This window comes from Gavia stellata, chromosome 13 (genome assembly GCF_030936135.1).
Source record: "Gavia stellata isolate bGavSte3 chromosome 13, bGavSte3.hap2, whole genome shotgun sequence".
NCBI lineage: Eukaryota > Metazoa > Chordata > Aves > Gaviiformes > Gaviidae > Gavia > Gavia stellata.
Window position 1 is genome coordinate 5211857 of NC_082606.1, and position 19420 is coordinate 5231276.

The 19420-nt window shown below is 42.1% G+C and overlaps 1 protein-coding gene across 3 annotated transcripts in view; it reads right to left on the bottom strand.

Annotated features, from left to right (window-relative positions):
* The window catches only part of USP3 (ubiquitin specific peptidase 3), a 46962-nt gene extending 38757 nt beyond the window's left edge, over positions 1–8205 (bottom strand). For 2 of the 3 annotated variants that reach the window (XM_059823901.1, XM_059823899.1), the window contains exon 1: positions 8115–8205. In XM_059823901.1, the coding sequence (XP_059679884.1) occupies positions 8115–8205 (91 nt within the window). Of the gene's footprint in view, positions 1–7046; positions 7083–8114 lie in introns of those variants that run through there. The other variant, XM_059823900.1, reaches the window with a different exon arrangement.
* Between the last annotated feature and the right edge of the window lie 11215 nt (positions 8206–19420).

Sequence of the window (19420 nt, forward strand, 5' to 3'; positions counted from 1 at the left end):
TTAAATGAACTGGTGGGTAAAGGAGGAAGGAAAAAAAAAAAAAAGAAAAAAAGGTACAAAACCAAGTCAGATCATCTACAGACCTATAGCAGCAATATACAAAGACACATAGAGCATGCTGTGCTGCTTCTTTTATTATGGTAAAGAAATAAGGTCACTTAGCACTACCAATCACACATATAGATGCTTAGCTTTCAGGCTACAGTAGTGACATACTTTTTGGTAATCTAGTCTTTCTACATGTCAAGTCAAACTTTAGGTCAAGAAATGTCAGCAGTTGATCTTCCTGCATATACCACATAAATCACATCCTACCTGAAAGGAACAGTGAGAAAACATGCATTATTTAAAAAAAGAAAAGAAAAAAGTAAAGTAGTAACACATCAGTAGCAGGCTTATTTTACTGAACAATCATAGACAAAGGCATTTTTAAAAAAATTATTGCCTCTATTTCTCCTTTACATTCTAAAACCAATTTCTAGTGGTTTGGCTACTTTTATAACTAATTAGTATTCAAATTTAAGTACATACAAACACACACACACATATACTTACATATTTTAAAATTAAATGCTTTCTAGCCCTCACTGATATTGTTCCTCATTATAGTAGTAGCATGCCAAGAAGAAAAAAAGTTATTAAATCTTTATGTTAGAGCAAGACACACAAATACTCATTTTCAGACAGCAGCCAGAAAAAGCAGAGCAAAGCCAACAGTGTAACGTAATTTTTAAACCCTTAAGGAAAGGAATCTTCTTGAGCCAGTTAGCAATCAATCTCAGGTCAAAACATCCAAGCTGGAAATAGGAGGGAAAAGAGGGGAAAGACAGCAAGAAGGCTTCTTGCTTTCTTTATGTAACCTAGTAATTACTTATTTGTGGTCCACACTGTTTCATTCCTACTTCCCCAATACTAAGCAAAAGGCCCATTACTAACCACCCCTGTGAACAAAAAAGAAAGAAATCAAATGCTCAGTGGACAAAAAGATTACCAAATGAAAGACTTAGGAACCGAAGGTTAAAAAAATAATAATATTTAAAAAGGGTCATGGCTATCTTGAGAAAACACGCCTGTATTTTGACATGGACAAGCACAGACAAGCAGACGCTCACATTCACACAGAATCCTAAATGACGTACCTATGAATTACCTTGAAAAATCAGTATCTGTTTGGTATTGATAAGGACCTCCAAGCCCACCCCCCAGCTTGATAGTACCATGTCACTTTAAAGTTAAAAAGCTGTCTGCTTGCAATGGAGGGGGGGGGGGGGGGGGGGGGGGCAGTTACTTCCACAAGAATCACCTTATTTTGCCAGATTGCCTGTGGGTATTGTGATTAGATTCAAATGGGTAATAAAATCTGTCAAAGACATTTCATAACTGTGTTTACAAGATCCAAAAATACGCAAGATATTCCAAGGTGGTGGTGGAACCCCAAACACTTTGCTTTGACATACCCATTAAGATTGCTGAATGGTAAGTGGATTCATAATGTCATGTACAGTTTAAAACACCCTCTTATAATCAAGGAAATTAATCATTAAGGGCACAAAATCTTATACTGCTCACATAACAAGGACACCATAAAGCAATGAACATTTTATCACACATTATTCTAATTCACTCTACAATAAAAACAGGTCCTCCAATAATCTCAAAATAAGACTTGGAAAAGCCTTAACTAGCTTTCAGATCTAAACTTCTGATTGAGTTGCACTTTCTAACCTCCATGGATTATTTGAATTAATGGCCTTTAACCACTTTTTACCTAGGCAATAAATGTTTGTTAAAACAGAAAGCAAAGCATGAACAGGTTACTAAATCAAGTGAGCAGCACTGATCAAATGAGAAATGGCTCAAAGCTTAATTTCATTCCAAACACTGGATCTCAAACTTTCACTCTATGAACCTCAGACACAGATGTGACGAAACAATTAACTAGTCTAACTCTATCGGCCTTAGCACCTTGCAACAATCAGAAAAACAGAGTAAGAATAATGCATTGATCTTGTTTAACACCTGCACATCTCGAAGGGTTTGGGAAAGGCAGGTGAAAATCATTATCCTGCTTACATTTAAACCAGCTGTAATGAGATTTGCACTAATCTGTGGATAAATCAAGAATCTGCCATGCACACAAGTCTTTTACACACTTGTGTGTGGCTTATATATCCCACTTCCACAATGCCTCAGACTATCCTTACCATATGGCATACTTTGAAGAGTCATTTCAAAACACTGATTTTTAGTTAGATCATTAAATACTTCAGAACAGTCAGTAGTAAAATTAGTCCTTCAAAATTTATCTTCAAAATCATCATGAAGATTAGATCTAGTTTCTAAACAAAGGCAATGTATTTAATGTCTGACTACTTATTTCCTCTGAGGCTGTCTCTTTCTTCAGCTAATGTTCAAGTTTTGTGACGGATTGGGATTTTGTTGAGTAGAGAGTACAAACAATTTTTTGAAAAGAAAAATCCAGAAAATATTAATCACCATCAATTTAAGTTTGACTTTTAAAAGATACCAAGTATTTGAAAACAAAGACTCCCCTTTTTTGTAATTAAAAGGAAAATTAGGTCTAGATTATGAGACCGAAATCGAGACCCTTACCCCACCTCAATAAACGTGCATCTTCTAATAGAATCAGTTTCAAAGCACTGTGCTCTATCACACAGGCAAAGATAACTACTGTCCCCATGGTTAGCTCCTACATCAGTAATCGATTCAAATGGAAAAAAAAATTAACAGTTTTAAGGAAAACAAGACTGCGTCTAAAAAAACACCAAATCTAACAAGCTTTACTTGAAAAGACAGCCAGGGAATGAATTTAAGGAGATGTAACAACCTATAAAGTCTGCAGAGCTACTAACAAGCGCTCCTGCATTGCAGTGACCCAGAGAAACACATGAAAGACTACCCAACTTTGAAATTATATTTAAGTGACTGAATAAAAAAAAGGTTGTTGTTTGGGGTTTTTTTGTCATTTAAATTTCAGAATAAATCTGGTAATTTCCAGGTCAACTTCATTTTCCATATGTAGGGTGACAAATAACCCTCACACACACACAGACCATTAGGTCCACACACTGTCCATGAGCTTACCCTGAGCCTACATGCAGCTGACTGAACAGAGTTTTTCACACGAAGAAGGTCCTACCTACCCCTCTCCAGTTTTAGCAAGTTCTCTCTCCTTCTCCTGTATTCTAGTAAGAATGGAAGGAAAGAGGAAATGAGGACCTCTAGTAATAAAAAGGAAAAAGCAAAAGGAGAGACAAATACTCATGGAGATAGAGAAGAAACACTAACGAGGAGCTGAGATGAAAAGGAAAGCCAAGACGGTTAAAGTCTGTTTACCTGAGCTTTTACAGTGTGTTTGTTTTGGCACTGACTGCAACTGTCCAACGCCAAAAAACAGACTGTGGCAGAATGCTGTTACCTACCCCAATGAAAAGAGAACAGTGTAACTGATTTAACTGAGAAAACAAAAACTGGGGGGGGGGGGGGGGGGGCAGGCAATCAAAAAAACCATCAAAAGCAGTCTGACCCAGTACAGTCATGTTCTTGAAAGTTCTCCTACTTGACCCAAAGCATTTGCTCTCACGTATAAATAAAGCATTCAGTGATATTCGGAGTTACTCTGAACTAACTGAATTTACTAAGTAATTTAGTAATTTACTTCAAACACAGAAAAAATATCATTAATTCAGCATGTGCATTTCCACCATAATCATCACTCACTAGTCCTCAAACAGCTTCCTCGTGCTAGCTCTCCTCTGTACTTTTTATGGTCCCAGTGTCATTTGCAAATGCCACAATGTATGTTTCTGACCAGCTCTGAAATTACAGCTCTTACTCAACAGAAGTTAGAACGCAAGAAGCAGATGCCAGGCGAATATATCAAGCTTTTGCATGAAATACCAGTCTACAGCCAGAATTGCTCTTCAATAGCTAACACAATCATGTTATTTAAGAAAAAAATGTATTCAACTGACAGCGATCTGAAAAGCAACAGTTTTAAGCATACTTCAGAAGTACAATTCCCCTTAAAAAAAAAATTTTCAAAAATATCACTGAATCTCCATTTCAGCAGACACAATCCTATCTGTCTGCAGCTGTTCTTCTAAAGAAAACTTCAAATTCTACACTGAACGATCAATGAGTCCAGTGAGAACTAACGAATCCTCCGCCACACAGAAAAAAGAAGTTGGAAAAATATCTTCAGACTTGCACAGGTGTGCTTAGAAGATTGCAATCTCACTTAGGTGAGGCACGGCTCCCTGTGGTTTCATCAGTCTATGAAAAGTTGTTGAGAAATACCACATCTGAGCTGTTCCAGAGTACTTTTCATAATTACATGATTTGCACAACAGCGCTGAAGGTGTGGCACATCATACAAATTCAACTGACTCAGTCTGTGACGCTTTGCAGTCTTGCCAATGCCTCCAGCTACTCTGCTTCCCACTTCAGCAGAAGTTTCAGAAATTTAAGTGTATTGAAAGACTGCACTCTAATTGGAATTAGCAGACATCTGCATGCAGTATCTCGCACAACAGCACTGATTAAAAGCCATTTTCAGCTTCTGTACAATTTCTACTTTATATGTTCACCTTCTCTCCTCTTAAATGCCCAATTACAACAACAACAAACTGCCTCTGGATCTGCAAAAAGCCATTCTGTGCTCTCTTTTGATAGTCTTAAAGCCCCTCAAAGCAAATGCGTGCTGCTTTCTGCATCGCTTACTGTACAGAGCATGCTTGACCGGATTAAATACTCAGGGGAAAGCCTGCCATTTTCTGAACAGGAGTGCTTGAACTCTCAGACTTCCAAATCACACAATGGTAACGTAACAGACATTCTAGAGACGCTTAAAAATAAACATACGCCATTACTCTTTAATTTGGAGCAAAAACATTCATACTTGGATCAACACGCTTGTTGTCAATGCTTCCTCTTATTGCTTTTTTAAGAGTCTTCCTTCATCACAAAACCTCCGTAACAACTCTGTCAGGTAGCTTCAAGGGTAACTCATTTAGGCCAAAAGAGCAATTTAGGCTGGTGCACACGCTCCTCTAATCAATTCCCTAACTTCAATAAAGATAGCTTCCAAATATCAGCATCAAATGCAACACCCCTCCGTTATACAATGACACAATATTCAGTATGGGATAGCAATATTCAAAAGTGCCTCCGTATTACCTTGTGAAGTTATTGTTGCAATCTGGAGAGGTTTTGTGGAGAGGCGAGGAAAAGGTACTTAACCAACGTGCATCACTCAGTCAGCGCTACAATTCCAGCTCCTCAAATCACAGAAACGCAAGATAATGATAAAAATAGCCACTGGCAGTCTGAACTAAAAACTCGCTCTCCAACCTATTCTGCAATGTTTTGCTATCACTGGGAGGTCACATGGCTGCCAGAAAGCTTCCTGTATCAGTATCTTCACTTACTCTCCTTTTCTGGAAAGGTCAGCAGCAACTCGGAACAGGACTGACGACAAGTTCTGAGTCATTTTAAGACAACGTGCTTGATGAGAGATGCCTCATTATTACAGACTGCAGAAAATTACCTTCTAAATATTTTTCTCCAACTGAGACACCACCACCAACAAAAAGAACTAAGCCCACAGAACCTTAGAAAACAGCACCAAAAGCAATAGAAAATGCATTAAATTTTTACAATATATTAATTTATGCGTAGCATTTCCTCTGTTAAATTTTATATTACCAAGTTGCAGCAAAACCAGCAAATAAGATATGGTATTTATTGTGAACTGACAAAAACACAGTATTACTTATCTTTAAAAAATTAATCTCACTAAAATGAGCACACAAACAAGAAAGAGACAGTACTCTACATACCATTAGGGAGTTAATGTAACAATAATCACATATTACTAGCTGGAACTCAAAAGGGAAGCACTACATTTTACTATACTAGTAGGAATGCAAAATTCATTTTTAAAAAGAACAATTTTCATTTGCTTTAAATTAACAAGAGCCTGCTGTTTGTTCATTGGAATGCTTTAAATTCAATGCACCTACCTTTTTCTCCACCTCCTTGTTAAAAATTCAATAGTTACCTATGCAAGTACTGTGTAACTCACTATCTTAATTTTTTTAAAAAGCATAGCAAACCGAGACAGTCCCCTAGATATGGTATCGTCATCAATCTATCCAGTTCCCCCAAGTGTCCGGCACCTTCTTCCTGCCTACCAGCTGTAATAAATCAGTTGATTGCCCAGCAACTGGCTCTCCCTGGAAAGTGCTGGTTTGGGAGAAACACCTCTGAACAACAAAGAAAAATTTGTTCTAATCACTGAACTTCTTCGTTGACAAGCAGCATGCCTAACAGGGTCCTGCAGCTGTAAACAGGCTCATTTTTGAAGTTGGAAAGTTATATTAATACCTGAGCATATATTTTTAGTTTTAGCAATTTTATCTTTTTAAAGTTTTCTGAAGGGTGGTTCCCTACTGCCATATGCTTCTGGTTGACAACTTTGCTTACCCTTGATACTCTGAAGATAACAGATGGACCCACAGAGTTAAACTTCTTGTCATGAATTTTTTTGCAGTAAAGACACGTTAGGGACAACAGATTTTTCCTGCCCTCCTGCTTCCCTTGTAATCATGCTCCACATTATCCCACTGTAAAGTGTACTCCCTCTCAAATCAAAAGCATTACAGAGTAAAATAACTGGTTTTGCCAAAGGAAGCAGCAGCACTACCACACCTTGACTCCAGGAAACCGCAATCAGGGAAGAACTCAAGCAAGCAGCAGCGTTCCCAAATGAAAGCACCAATGTTGCCAGACAAAGGACAACCATCTTTCCTCTAAAAAAAGGAACACCTTAAAATACATCTAGCATTTCAGGGCTCCCTGATCGGTCATTCCCGAACAAGGCTTTCTCTCCGGTCCCCACAGCCAGAAGTCATGCTGCTGCTCTAAGTGGGGCCTACTTCCTACATTTAATGTACTTGGTTGCGTCTACTTTCATACCGAGCATAACTAAACGCGTTACAGTTACAGCAAACAAAAACACGTACCAAAACTGACAGCAATCATCACAGGTTATCTGTGTAGAAGAGCGCGATGATCCATCAGAAAGCTAAATTTAAAATGCCTTGGGCACAGCACCTTTAAAGGGAAAGCCCCTGAACAAACAAGATCACGGAGGGACAGTACTGAAGGCAGGATACGTTTCAAAGACGGCAACTTGCATTATGAAACCAGCGAGCAAAGTACTAAAAAAAGATGACCTCTACACTCCCACCGATCCACACTGCAGAGCAGGTGAGCGTTACTCCCAGACCCCCCCCAGACCGCCTTCACTGAGCGGCTCCTTCGACGGAAGGGGGTCCCAAGCGTCGCCTTCAGCCTCAGCAGTCCAATTAAAACCACACTCTCCAAAGTCCTTTCAAAAACGTCTATTAAAACCAAAAAAGTAATCTCAGGCTGATTTAAAGAACAGACTGACCCTGCAACAGCCACCGGCTCCTCTCCTCTCCGCCCCGGTCCCCGCGGCCAGGCTTCCCCTGGGCAGAGCGAAGCACGCAGCTCCTCCGGCAGACAAAAGGAGCGAGGAGCCGCGATCTCGCATTCCTCCGCGCCCGGCGAGGCTGGGGGCGCAGGCCCCCGGCGGAGACAAAGCCTGCGGCCCGCCCCGGGCCGGCCGCGCTCCCGCACCGGACGCAGCTGCGCAGGCAAGGCCGGGGCAGGAGCGGGGGCTGCCCCCCCCAGCCCCGCTGAGACATGTGGCGGCCGCTTCCCGGGTCCTCCGCGGGGAGCAGAAGGGGTGGAAGGCGCAGCGCCGCGGCATCCCCCCTCCTCGTCCCTCAGCCCCCCCGGAAAGGGGTGCCGCGGGGCGGCCCCCGGCGAGGTGGGGGACCGGGCGGCCTCCCTCCCTCCCCCGTGCCCCCAGGCCCTCCGCCGGCCGCGGGGCGCCCTCCCGCCGAGGGGCTGCGACGCCCCGCGAGGCCCGCGCCGGCCGTGGGGAACAAAGGAGCGGGCGGCGGCAGCCAGAGGTGCCAGCCCGCCGCGGGAGGGCCACGGGCGGCCGGGCCACCTCAGGCCGGGAGGGCCGGCGCAGCCTAGGCCGCGCCGGGCGCACTCACCGCTGCAGCACCAGGAGGAGGGCGAGCCCTGCGGGAACTTGGCCGAGTCGGGTGCGATGCAGACGCTGGAGCCGAGGTGCGGGCACTCCATGGCGGCCGAGGCGGCGGGGCGCGGCGGGCGGCTCCTCGCGGCGCTACAGCAACGGCGCCCCGCGCACAACAGCCATCTTAGGGCCAACCTCGCGATCCGCGCGCCGGGCTTTGCGGGCAGCCGCCCTCCCGTCCGCGCCCAGCGGCTCCCTCACCCCGCCTCCCGCCGGGCTTTCCGAGGAGCCGGCTTCCCGTCCGCCGCTCCGCCCGCCGGGCTTTCCGCGCTGCCGCCGCCCCTTTCCGTCCGGGCGAGGCGGAGTGGCCCCGCGCCGCGCCTTGCGGGAGGCCGCCTCCTGCCCTCGCGCGCGGCGGGGAGGTCCGCGTGCCGTGCCGCGCCTCGCCTCGCCGCCCCCGGGCGCGGGCTGTGGTGCCGCGCGGGCCTCTCTGCCGGCGGGGCGCTCTGTTCCCCGCGGCCACCGCTGTAGGAGAGAGAGGCCCCGCGCTTGGCAGGGCCCGCGCGCAGCCACGGAGGTCGCTGCGGGGACGCGCAGGCAGGAAGCGGCTGCCCGGCGGAGGCCTGCGGGGAGCTGGCTGTCGGGCTGTACCCCGGCCTGGCGAAGGCCAGCGGGGCTGCGGAGCTCTGTCCCTGCCGCCTCCTCTTCCGAAACGTCTCACAGCTCTCTGCTGCGGGTTTCCGCGCCCAAGTGCAGCGTCAGGCCAAACTCCGTCCCGGTTACTCGGGCCGTGAATCGCAGACCCCCGCACCGGCTGGCGCGTCCCACCCCGCGGCGGGCAGCGCCGGCGGCCGTTCCCGTGCACCCCCTCGCGAAAGCACTGCAGCCTTGTGCGTGTGAGGGGAGAACACGTGAAATCTTCATGTGGTAAGGCCGACGCTGTATGCAAGCAATCTGCTCCCCAAGATGCACGGCCTATGGCGTATGCTCAGTGCCTGAGCTCTGTCTTAAAAAGCGCCGTGGTTCAACTTCGCCCTAGAGACAACAGGCAGCCGTACTGATCTTCCGTCCCTGCTGAGTATTTGCAAACACCTTCGCCTCACACGTCTCCTAAAGCGTTGCCTGGCCTCAAACTTAGCTTGTTACTGAATTTCCCACTCTATGACTGTAACTTTTAAGTTCAGTGGTAATAAAAGTACAGATGTTGTATTAGAGCTTTTCCAGGCAAGGCAGAGTACAACTTTATGGCTCAGCAGTTTGCACGCTTACGCTGGATCAATACAAATGTTCTATTAAAAATACTCAGTTCTTTTCAAATGTAGCAAATAAAGTCCACCACCATAATACCCGAAAAAGTGGGGTTTTTTTAAAAGTAAGGAACTGTGACTCGTCCTACATATTAGGAGTTTCAGACCTTTTCTTTTACCAAATCTAATGTGAGAAATACAATTTTGCCACTGGTTTTGTCTGTCATGTGACCTGCATATAGACACGAAAAGCATCTCTCTCAATGCATTTTACATGGCACAGCACTATTCCGTAGAAGATTATTTTACAAACTGACAGTTCTGTATGGATTTTCAGATGAGAGACTTTAAATAAAAGGTATCTTGGTGGTCACAAATCTCCTTGGTAGAACACTGTTCTTTACCCCATTTGTTCTTTTTCACCCTGTTTACACAAAGGGGAAAAATTCAGACCATGAAAGATCCCATTTTCCACAGCTTCAGAAACTACTTCGACTACGCTCGGTGGAGTTAGTTAGTATTTCTAGCTATGTAGTTAGAAGCAGAATTAGTTCCTAGATACCAAACTGTGAATTAAATGGCTGCAAATGTTATTTAGACACAAAACCATGGAGCTTCCTCACACATCCCCTGTCCTTCAAAATTGTCACATTTGATCAATCAGGTAAGTAACATTCCCAACACGTATTTTACAGGTTCTACAGGAAGCATGTATTGGTATAGTTTTCTAACAAATATTGTATAAGTAGAGCAAAAAGGAATTGGGAGAACAGATTTTAAAAATTGTTTCATACAACACAACTTTGATATACACCTAAGAATTACGTGTACAAGTTTAAGAAGCAAAAAGGTGGTCGTGTTAGCATGTTTATGTATTAGCCAATGTATAATGAAGACATACATTAAATTAAAGCAGCAGTTTGACTGCAGTTGCTTTCTAACTAATGCATACATTTAATTCTGTCACGCCCCACCCACCCTTACACACAAACAATGAGAAAGAAACCTCAACTGAATCTGCCCTTCTCGTTTTCCCCTCCCTAGCTGCGTCACTTGGCCTTCTCTCACTAGTAATTTGCAACCAGAGTTTAACCAAAACAGTCAGTTCTTATCTCACTGTGTGGATTATGTTAGCAGTATATTTAGTCTTTCAGAAGTAAAGAACTGGTTAACAAGGATTAAATACAGTAAAATAAACATGTTTAAATACTTTTAATTATCTACTTTCATTTTAGCACTCCCATTCACAACTTTACAGTTGATATAATATACCTGGAGAGGAGAACCACTTCCTTTCCTAAGTAAACAAAAGCAGGCTCTGTCTCGAAAGAACAGTATGGCCTTGCACAGTCATTGGAGTTGAACCCCTGCCAGTATAAACTATTACATCTCTACTAAAGGCAATGCATTTAAATCAGTACAGCTACGATACCTTCTACTAGAACAGTTTTTATAAGCATAGCCATGTTGGAAGAGTATCTTCTGGCAAGATACTCACAGATCCAAGTATGAGGTAAGAGTCAATACCAGATGGCTATCTCGTTTCCCCAAGCCCTTCACGGATTTAACGGAGTAACAGTCTGAATGGGGTAGCATAGGAATGAGTGTTACTATTTCGGGCGGCGGAGGGGGGGTGTGGAGGGCTAGTAGTATCTTTAGGAGAAGATGAAGTTGAAAAGGCATGATCCATTGCAGCAAAACTGTAATGAACACAGCGGACTATGGAAGAAACACATCCTCAACAATGTCTAGAGATGTAAGGCCTATGTACTGCTTTCTCTTGGAGTTCCTCTTTTTAGTCCCAGAGGCTGCAAACTTGCAGAGTTCGCAAAGAAAAAAACCCATGACTTTGGTTTAATTTAAGAGGCCTCTGACCATCGTCTATTACCTTTATTTTAAGATGCAACTATTCAACTTGCAATATTACGCACAAAGAAAAATGTCCTTTCTCCCTTGCTGTGGAGTTAGTTATTAAGATCCTCATAACAAAAGAACAAAAGGTGCTTGGAATTGCAAGGAGGTTGGGAGAGACTGCGTAACTCTGCTAAGCACAGCACTTCCTAGAATGACAGACACCAGTTATAACTTCTCTGGGCAGCATTTAGCTGTGAAAAACTACTAAATAAAAAGGTGTCAGCTTACCAAGATAGGCCCTTCATCTTCCATGCCTGATGTTTCATGTTCAGGAGCCAAAAACATCCACACTGTGATACCTTGTTCCTTTGCAAGATAATAATGGAGTTTTACTCCTCCTTTCACTTGTGGGTTGACAGCCATTCAGTGAAACTCTTTGAACAGTGTAATTTTGCCCAAATTATTGCATGTTTCTTTGTTTTAGAATGTGCATGTTGCCATGCACACAGTAAATGTGGTAGCCTTATATCTGCTTGCCAAGATAAATACTTAAGTAAGGCTGATTCAATCTGTTAGGGAGTCATGATACATAGCAGTTACCACATATGTGAGGATGCATAAGGACAATTTAGAAGAGCAATAAGTATACTTGTAATGCAGCCTCTGCCTACTAAAAAATAATTGATCAATAATGCAACTCTTTGAGCACTCAGATCTCAAAAGCGCCACTACAACAAGGGTACTTTTAAGTGGCTTGCAGTGAGGCATACGTGTTGAATGCAGAGGAAAAGCGGAGTAGCAGCTCTGGGTGTAATTTTCCTTTTCAGTTTGCTCTTTCAGTAAGATTTCTTGAGTACAAATCACTTGATTTGGAACTGGAGTCCCATCTCTTGTTCCCATCCTTCCTCAGATCAGAGTAATTTAGATGATAGCTAAGATAAATCCTACAGGCATGCTCATAATGGGTGCAATCAGTGCAGAACAGGAGCCTGTGAATTAGCATTATAAATTAGAAATTTCTATTTAATACAGCACATCATCATCTCTACTACAACAGAGATATTCCACACAACATCCTCTTGTGGGATATATGTAGTCATCCATCTATGCTATAGGGTCCATCTGAGAGCATCTAAGCTTAGAATTTGGCCCTGAATTGGTATCTAAATTGATATACTAACAATTTACAGTGGGGAAGTTTGCCTGGAGGGTTCTTTAGTTCTGCTGTATTTCTCAGAAGTAAAATCTGTGGTCTTAAATACTTGAAAACATTAACTTGCCTCCCTTGTGTATGTATTACGATATGGTCTAATAATGCAGTAGCAGAATTTTCCATGTGATCTTGGCTTCCTTCAAAATCACTAGATGAACATCCGTCAATGGATCAAGTGAGCAGATTGTTGCCTTGGATGACTCCCTCATTAGCTGTAGAAATTGGAGAGCCTGGAAGGGACGATGCTGGAGAAGTGGAATGAATGTTAACCTGAAGAACTAGAATCTAGTTCAGTCTTTGCCAGACAATTCTTGCATGCCACCTGGCAAGTTATTTAAACCCATTTTTTTGCTAAGTAGACCTGTTTGCTTAAGTTAGAAGTCTAACCTCCTTCTCAACTACAGCTGAGGAAAAGAGGCCGGCTCTGTTCAGAGCACACATGTTGGATTCTTCTATCTATGGCTAAACATCCATCCTCAATTTCTAGATTAAATGCATAAAGATAGAAAGAGTATCATCTCCCACGGCATGTTTCTTCTTTTCTAAGAAGTGGTAAACTCAGAATGTGTGGAATGAGATTGGCAGATGCCTTGAACACTCAACAGAAAAGGCTATTAGCGAACCTTTTGCTCTGAACACATAAAGCAGTAAACACTCTGAAAACACTACCTGCCAGTCCAGACATAGTAGAAACCTGATAGACTGGGCTTTCACCTCTTATTTCCCAAAGGTATAAAAGTGAAACAGTCAGATATGATGGTGACAGCAATGGAAACTACACAGAAACCCACCACAAGGAAATGAATTCTTTACTCAGTGTGGATGCAACTCTGAGGCAGACAACTGGCATGGAAAATATCAACAGAAAGCATCAGAATATAGGTAAGTTCTAATACAGGGTCTCAGCTTAACAAAACCTCTACTAGAGGCTGGCCTAACAGCTCTGTGAGTTATATGCCGTCTCTGCAGCGGACAGAAGCTTAGCTGCATGCATCTGTGTATGAAAGTATGCTACAGTACATTAAATACCACAAGCATGCTTCTGGCAGCATGTTGTCTCATTAACAAATCTATTTCTATTTCCTGCGCATCCTCTGAAAGTAAAGGTCAAACACTTTTTCAGTGTTTGATCATAACAACACAAGCAACTCCCTTTAGAAGGTTCAAGATTCTTCTCTAAAAGGCAAGATGCCCAAGATGAAGGACAGAAATCTAAAACTAGGCAAATGCCCAGAGCAAGCATCTGTGACAGTATTTGAAACACAAAATTAAAGCGTGTAAATAGGCATGACTCCCTTCAAAGCATGTCCGCGACACTTCTGTACACATACCTCGAGGGGGCGGTGTGACACAAAGTATTGTGCAAAGGTACCAGGTAGTGCCAGAGGACAGACGTGGTCTTCATTCCTCCCTGCTTACACCCTCACTGTAAGAAATTACCTGAACTTCTACTTCCATAGGATTAACGGTTCCCTCCAGTGCTAGGGAGGGATCCCTCATTTCTTAATAAGTTGCTTCTTGTGGAAGTATGTATCTGAGGTCTATGGAGAGCAGCTGTGTTCCCTAAAACACACAGAAAATAAGGAAACTGCCCAAAGAAATTGCATGCTATCGATAGGATCCATGTGGGCTGGATTGTGTACAAACATGCACACACACATACGTGCGGGATTCTTTTTCCTTGTATTATTTCCCTCTGTGTGTGTGTGTATGTACATACATACATGTTTCTCTAAAGGATGTCCTTTCACACCATCAGAACTATGGGTCAGATTGCGCAGGTGGTATACACTGGAGTTGTTCTATTAACTTGAGTTCAGACTAGCTGAGAAGCTGCCTTTGTGTGTTTCTTTCAAATGAAACCAACAGGTTGTTTCACTCTCCTTTAAGCCCATGAGTCAGAGTGGGCCAAAGGCACAATTTGTTAATGTGCTACTGTCAGAAAGAAACACGACCTTTTCCACGGTTTGTTTGCCCAAAGAGATCGAGCATTTTCTGGGCCTTGACAACAACTTGGTATTCCATGAAGTCTGTTGTAACAGATGTGATTTTCCCATTGCTGAGCACGCCTGCAAAATCCAGTTCCTAGAAGTGGACATTTTGGAAGGTGTACTTTGAGGTGACACAGTCCTCTAGACTGCATACTCCTCTGCAGGAACCAAACAATACCTTAGTATTAAAAGCTCTCCAAAATAATCTTGTCCCTTGCAACACAGTGTTAAGAATGCTAAGTGGGAATGCAAGAAGTGGGAAATCTGCTGTAGCTTGATCTCCCAGATGAGCAGGTTGAAATCCTGAGGACGTGGCTCTAGTTCACTGTATTCTGAGAGCTGTAGCTGGGGAAAAGAGAGCAGTAGTAGAAGGAAGAAAGTAGTGCAACAGACAAGCAAAAAGCTGTAGTCTTTTTACCAGAATTCCCATTTTCGACAAAAAGAACACATATTCTTATGACCTACTAGGGCTTTGATTTCTGAGAGCCTATGCTAATTTTACATCACTTTTCCAAGGAGTCCAGAAGCATCTTATTGAACCAAGGCAACGCTTTAACTCTGATCCAAACTTTGCCTTGTCTGCACTATCCCAGTTTGGTCACAATGCAAGGTAAAAATAAAGGTGAATGTGACTATTCTGTGTGGTGGTTTTTTTGAACAAACCAAGGGACACGTGAAAAATAAATGACACAAATAAACTGAACATTTTTTAAATTCTCCACATTGTTTTCTTAAGGTGTTATTTGTACAGACAAAGGGTTATTTTTAATTCCTGCTTTAAACAAATGCCTGAAAATTCTCGTATGTCTGGCAGCTTTCAACACCAGCTTCATCAATTGTTATACTGTCCTCCAGAGTCTGTTCAATAATGCAAGTGCATCAGGGTGACATCCAGCAGTATTATTTCATGTCACTGCCATTTAGCTTTTACTGTAATCAGTTATGTAAATTTTATATTATATTATTTCCACATGCAGTCTTAAAAATATAATAATGATTCTGTACTTGTGCTTAAGCTACTTTTAAGATCAGCAAGCCTTATTTCATCCTATCTTAATCAAAATAGAATATTTTATAGCCAACATAACTAATTTATCTTCATCACAACTGAAAAAGGCTTAATCACTAATTTTTGGCAAACAAGAGAACTACAGGTATATTTTAAAAAAAATAATAGGCAGCTCAGTTTACTGTGTCAGAGCACAGAGAAGAACTCCCAAGCATCCGGTTGAAAGAAAACCTAGTACTACCTATTTGCCTGGAAAATGTGATAGCTTGGACCAGCCTATCTGTGTACCTGTTCAATCAAGGAAGGGGAAACTTTTCAAAAGCACTGGAGTAATTCCAGAACCTAAAACTCACAAGTACTATTTGTTATGTCACATGGGGCAAAACCATGGACCTTTCTAAGCCACAAACTGCACGTTTAAATGACATGCAGGTTATCAGTTTCACCGCTATGATTAGCTTGTTAACAAATCTAAGGAAAATAGACAATAATCCAGTCACAAAAATTAAAAGCAGAATTACCCTGATGATAACATGGGAGGACTGGGAAGGGAATGAGATGGTACAGAATTATACTATTTCAGATAAAACTTGGGAATCAGAATGTGAAATCTATTTGTCTGTGAAAAGAACATATAAAGAAAATTTTGTAAAAGAAGTGTTTACATTTATTTCTAAAGTCCCATTCCAAACACTTAAAAATGGTATGATGGGAAAGTCTCAGGATGAACCAGGTGAACTAATATGACTTTTTTCACCTCTAACGTCTGTTATTTTCATGTAGAATATTACTACAGTAAAAGTATCATACATATCTGTGAACTGTAACTGTACACAAACTGTATCACTTTTCCCTCTACATGAAACAAGATTGTTGATAGCCAAAATACTCTACAAGCTATTTTTGCTTCTCTGTTTGTGGTAAGCTACAAAGGCATCCCACCTGTCTCTCTGCTGCACGTACTTGCTTCTAGTTTTGTACAAAGAATTTTGTACTGTACTGCACACATATTAGATCTTGGTTCGACTTCACTGAACACAAAGAACTGTCAATATTAACACAAAAGGTGCCAATGTCTCGGAGCATTTTGATTCTGAAATGTTTTGACTCCAAAGTGCAGTATCCCTGGGAAAAACTTGCCATTGTACACAAAGGCAGTATATACACTTCACTGATAACTGAGTTGAATGAGACTTGTGTCATCTCACAAATGGCAGCATTTTATCCTGTTTGGAGATCAGGTCATTACCAGGGAAATAGGAATTTTCTTGCCATGTCACTAGGATTCTATTATTTATTATTATGTTATTCTTCAGGCTCAGTTATTCACAATGTTGAGTAGCAATCTGAATTGTGAAAAAGGAGACCATTGGTTCAGATTTCCTTTCCTTGCTCCCTTTGCTTAACATCTGCTAATTCAAGGACTGAACAAGGCCTTCTGAAAATTTTCTGCTCTAGCTGGAACTTGAAACTGAGACAGTAAAATACAGTGAGAGGGAGATATTCAGCTTATTCTGAAATAAGAAGCCACTGGGACGCCTATGAGCAGTACTAGGTCTTTCAAAGCAGTCTTGCTAAGCTCCAAACACCAAACCAATTCACTCATTACAGCAAAAGGTGAATATGCCAACAGCTATTCAGCGCCGTAATCAAAGAGCTTCTATGAACTGCTGACACAGAGATGTAGCTGAGTTTTCTGGGATTTTGACTTGCTTCACACTAAAGGTCAACACTCAAATATATTTTTAATCATTTAAATGCATGGCATTTTGTAGATGGGGAGGATCAGGAAGTTAGTATGTCGCATGATACATGCACATTCAAGAAAACTATCTGAAGACCTTTTATAGAATTTTAAATCTGCAATGCCTGTTATTTCTTTCACTCAGAGCCTTGTACAATTAGACTCAATATAACTAAGGCAACTATTTAAAAACATCTACAGGTCTACATTGCTACTTCTCTACCTGCTAGACTCTAGAATTTACCCAGGCTGATTTCTGTAATGCCTGTGTGGCCAGGAACTTATGGTGGACCATGAAAATGATTTATTGGCACTCCCTCAGGAAGTGCTTAGTAACTCATCCACACTCACATAATGCAACCATCCCCAATTCGCTGTGACACTGTACCACGTTAACATGCATTTCTGTATGTTCTGAGATCTGTGTGTCTAAAAGAATCTAAGGTGACACATAACTGCAGTAAAACCTTTCATTACTATGATTCCCTTTTGTTAAAAGTACGCTTTAATAGCAGGGACCAGAATAGATGTTCCAGTCAGTAAATGAGTAAGTTTGGTAAGACCTGCTGCTTTTTGTGGTCCCTCCTTGCCCCATCACTAGTCACTTAAAGATAGTTAAGCAGCAGCTGCATAACTACATTCTGATGTCTTCAGGGATTCACATATCCCTATCAACATCATTCCATATTTCATTTGAACACTTCCCATGGTTCAAACATACAAGCAATGTAAAATAGGCTACAAACAGATGACTAATCACCATCTATCCCTACTGCATGTTAGCACAGTTTTATGAAGTAGCAAACAGCTGGAAAAATGATGCAGGGATCTCATCATAGTGATCCTTTCATTAAATTACTATTGTTTCAGCAGAAGATCACTTTGAATGTTCAATCACGTCCGAAAAATTACTGAAGTCTAAGCAATGTGAGACTTCATTGCTGTACTGTCTCTATCCTAAGCACGGTATTTAAAGTAGGTAGAGACTGCCAGGCCTGCATTTAGAGCATAATGATATTTACTGTTGTAAACATGCCTGAGTATCCAAGCCCAAGAAATTATTAAACTTGTGTGCTGTGTAGTGTAGTTTTAAAAAAGGGCTTTTAATTCAGGAAACCCAGTTCTCCTTTGTCTCGCTTAATGCCACTTCATGCAAGCCCAGGGGAAAATGGCAGGCTCAACATCTTTCGGGTACATAAGGGCCAAAACCTTGAAGTACAGGTTAACCAAGACATGCTTGCCAAATGTAGAATAATTTTCTTTTGATGGGTAAATGTAACAGCTGTAGTAGATCAAAAAGCTGATCTAAATAGCCAGAGCATTTAGGTACTCAGAAGCATGGCATGTAATCATGAATCTTGCTTCCAGATTCAGGGCTTAAGCTTTACACCATTGCTATCAGTATTTCTGCATGAAGGTAAAGCTTCTCATTACAGTCTTTCTCTAAGGAAACAGAGGTTAACAAGCCTGACTTCTTCTCATTACAGCTTCTCATTCTCATCTGCATTTTGCCATTCCTAGGACAAAAGGCTGGGACAGAGCCACTCCAGCCACGAAGACAGGAAGGAAGGAAAAAAACCTGAGAACAGCAACTTCAGTTGCTGGGCTGCTGATCAGTCTGACTCCAAACTTTGCCATAACCATTCTATCTCCTTCTGCCTGAATACCAACCACAGCCACAACCAGACTGTTTGTCTAGGGTTGTGGCATAGCCATTTCTGCTGGCAGCAGGCTGCTATTCCAGGCAGCTATTCTGCTAATGTCTGGAGTCAACCCTGGCTGTTAACTACAGAAAGAGAACTGCTACATCACCTTGTCACGTGGGAAAATGAGCAGATATTGTTGATGGTGCTGTAAAACCGTTAGCAATATGAAACCACAATGTATCTATGTAGAAGGAAGGTAAGACTTAGGACTACCTGCAGACTTTACTTCTTGCTGCAAGTATGTGCACTGTGTACTTTTTTTATGTGTTGTTGACACATGCTGCTTATATTGTTTGCAAATGATTCTGTTCTCAGAGAGCCCTACAGACATTTCGGAGTTTTAGCAGTTTGAGGTTATACTTACTTAGCTGGCCGCAAGTTGTCAGGGATTGTGAAGATGCATCACTAAAGGCTGAAATTAAGGGATGAAATTAAAAGTTCAATTAAAAATCCATCTGACTTACCATCCTCTGGACAGATTTGTGCAGCTAATGTGGACAAACTCTTCATTCATTCTCTGTCAGTGAAGAAGTCATTCCCATTCCCAGCAGCACCTCT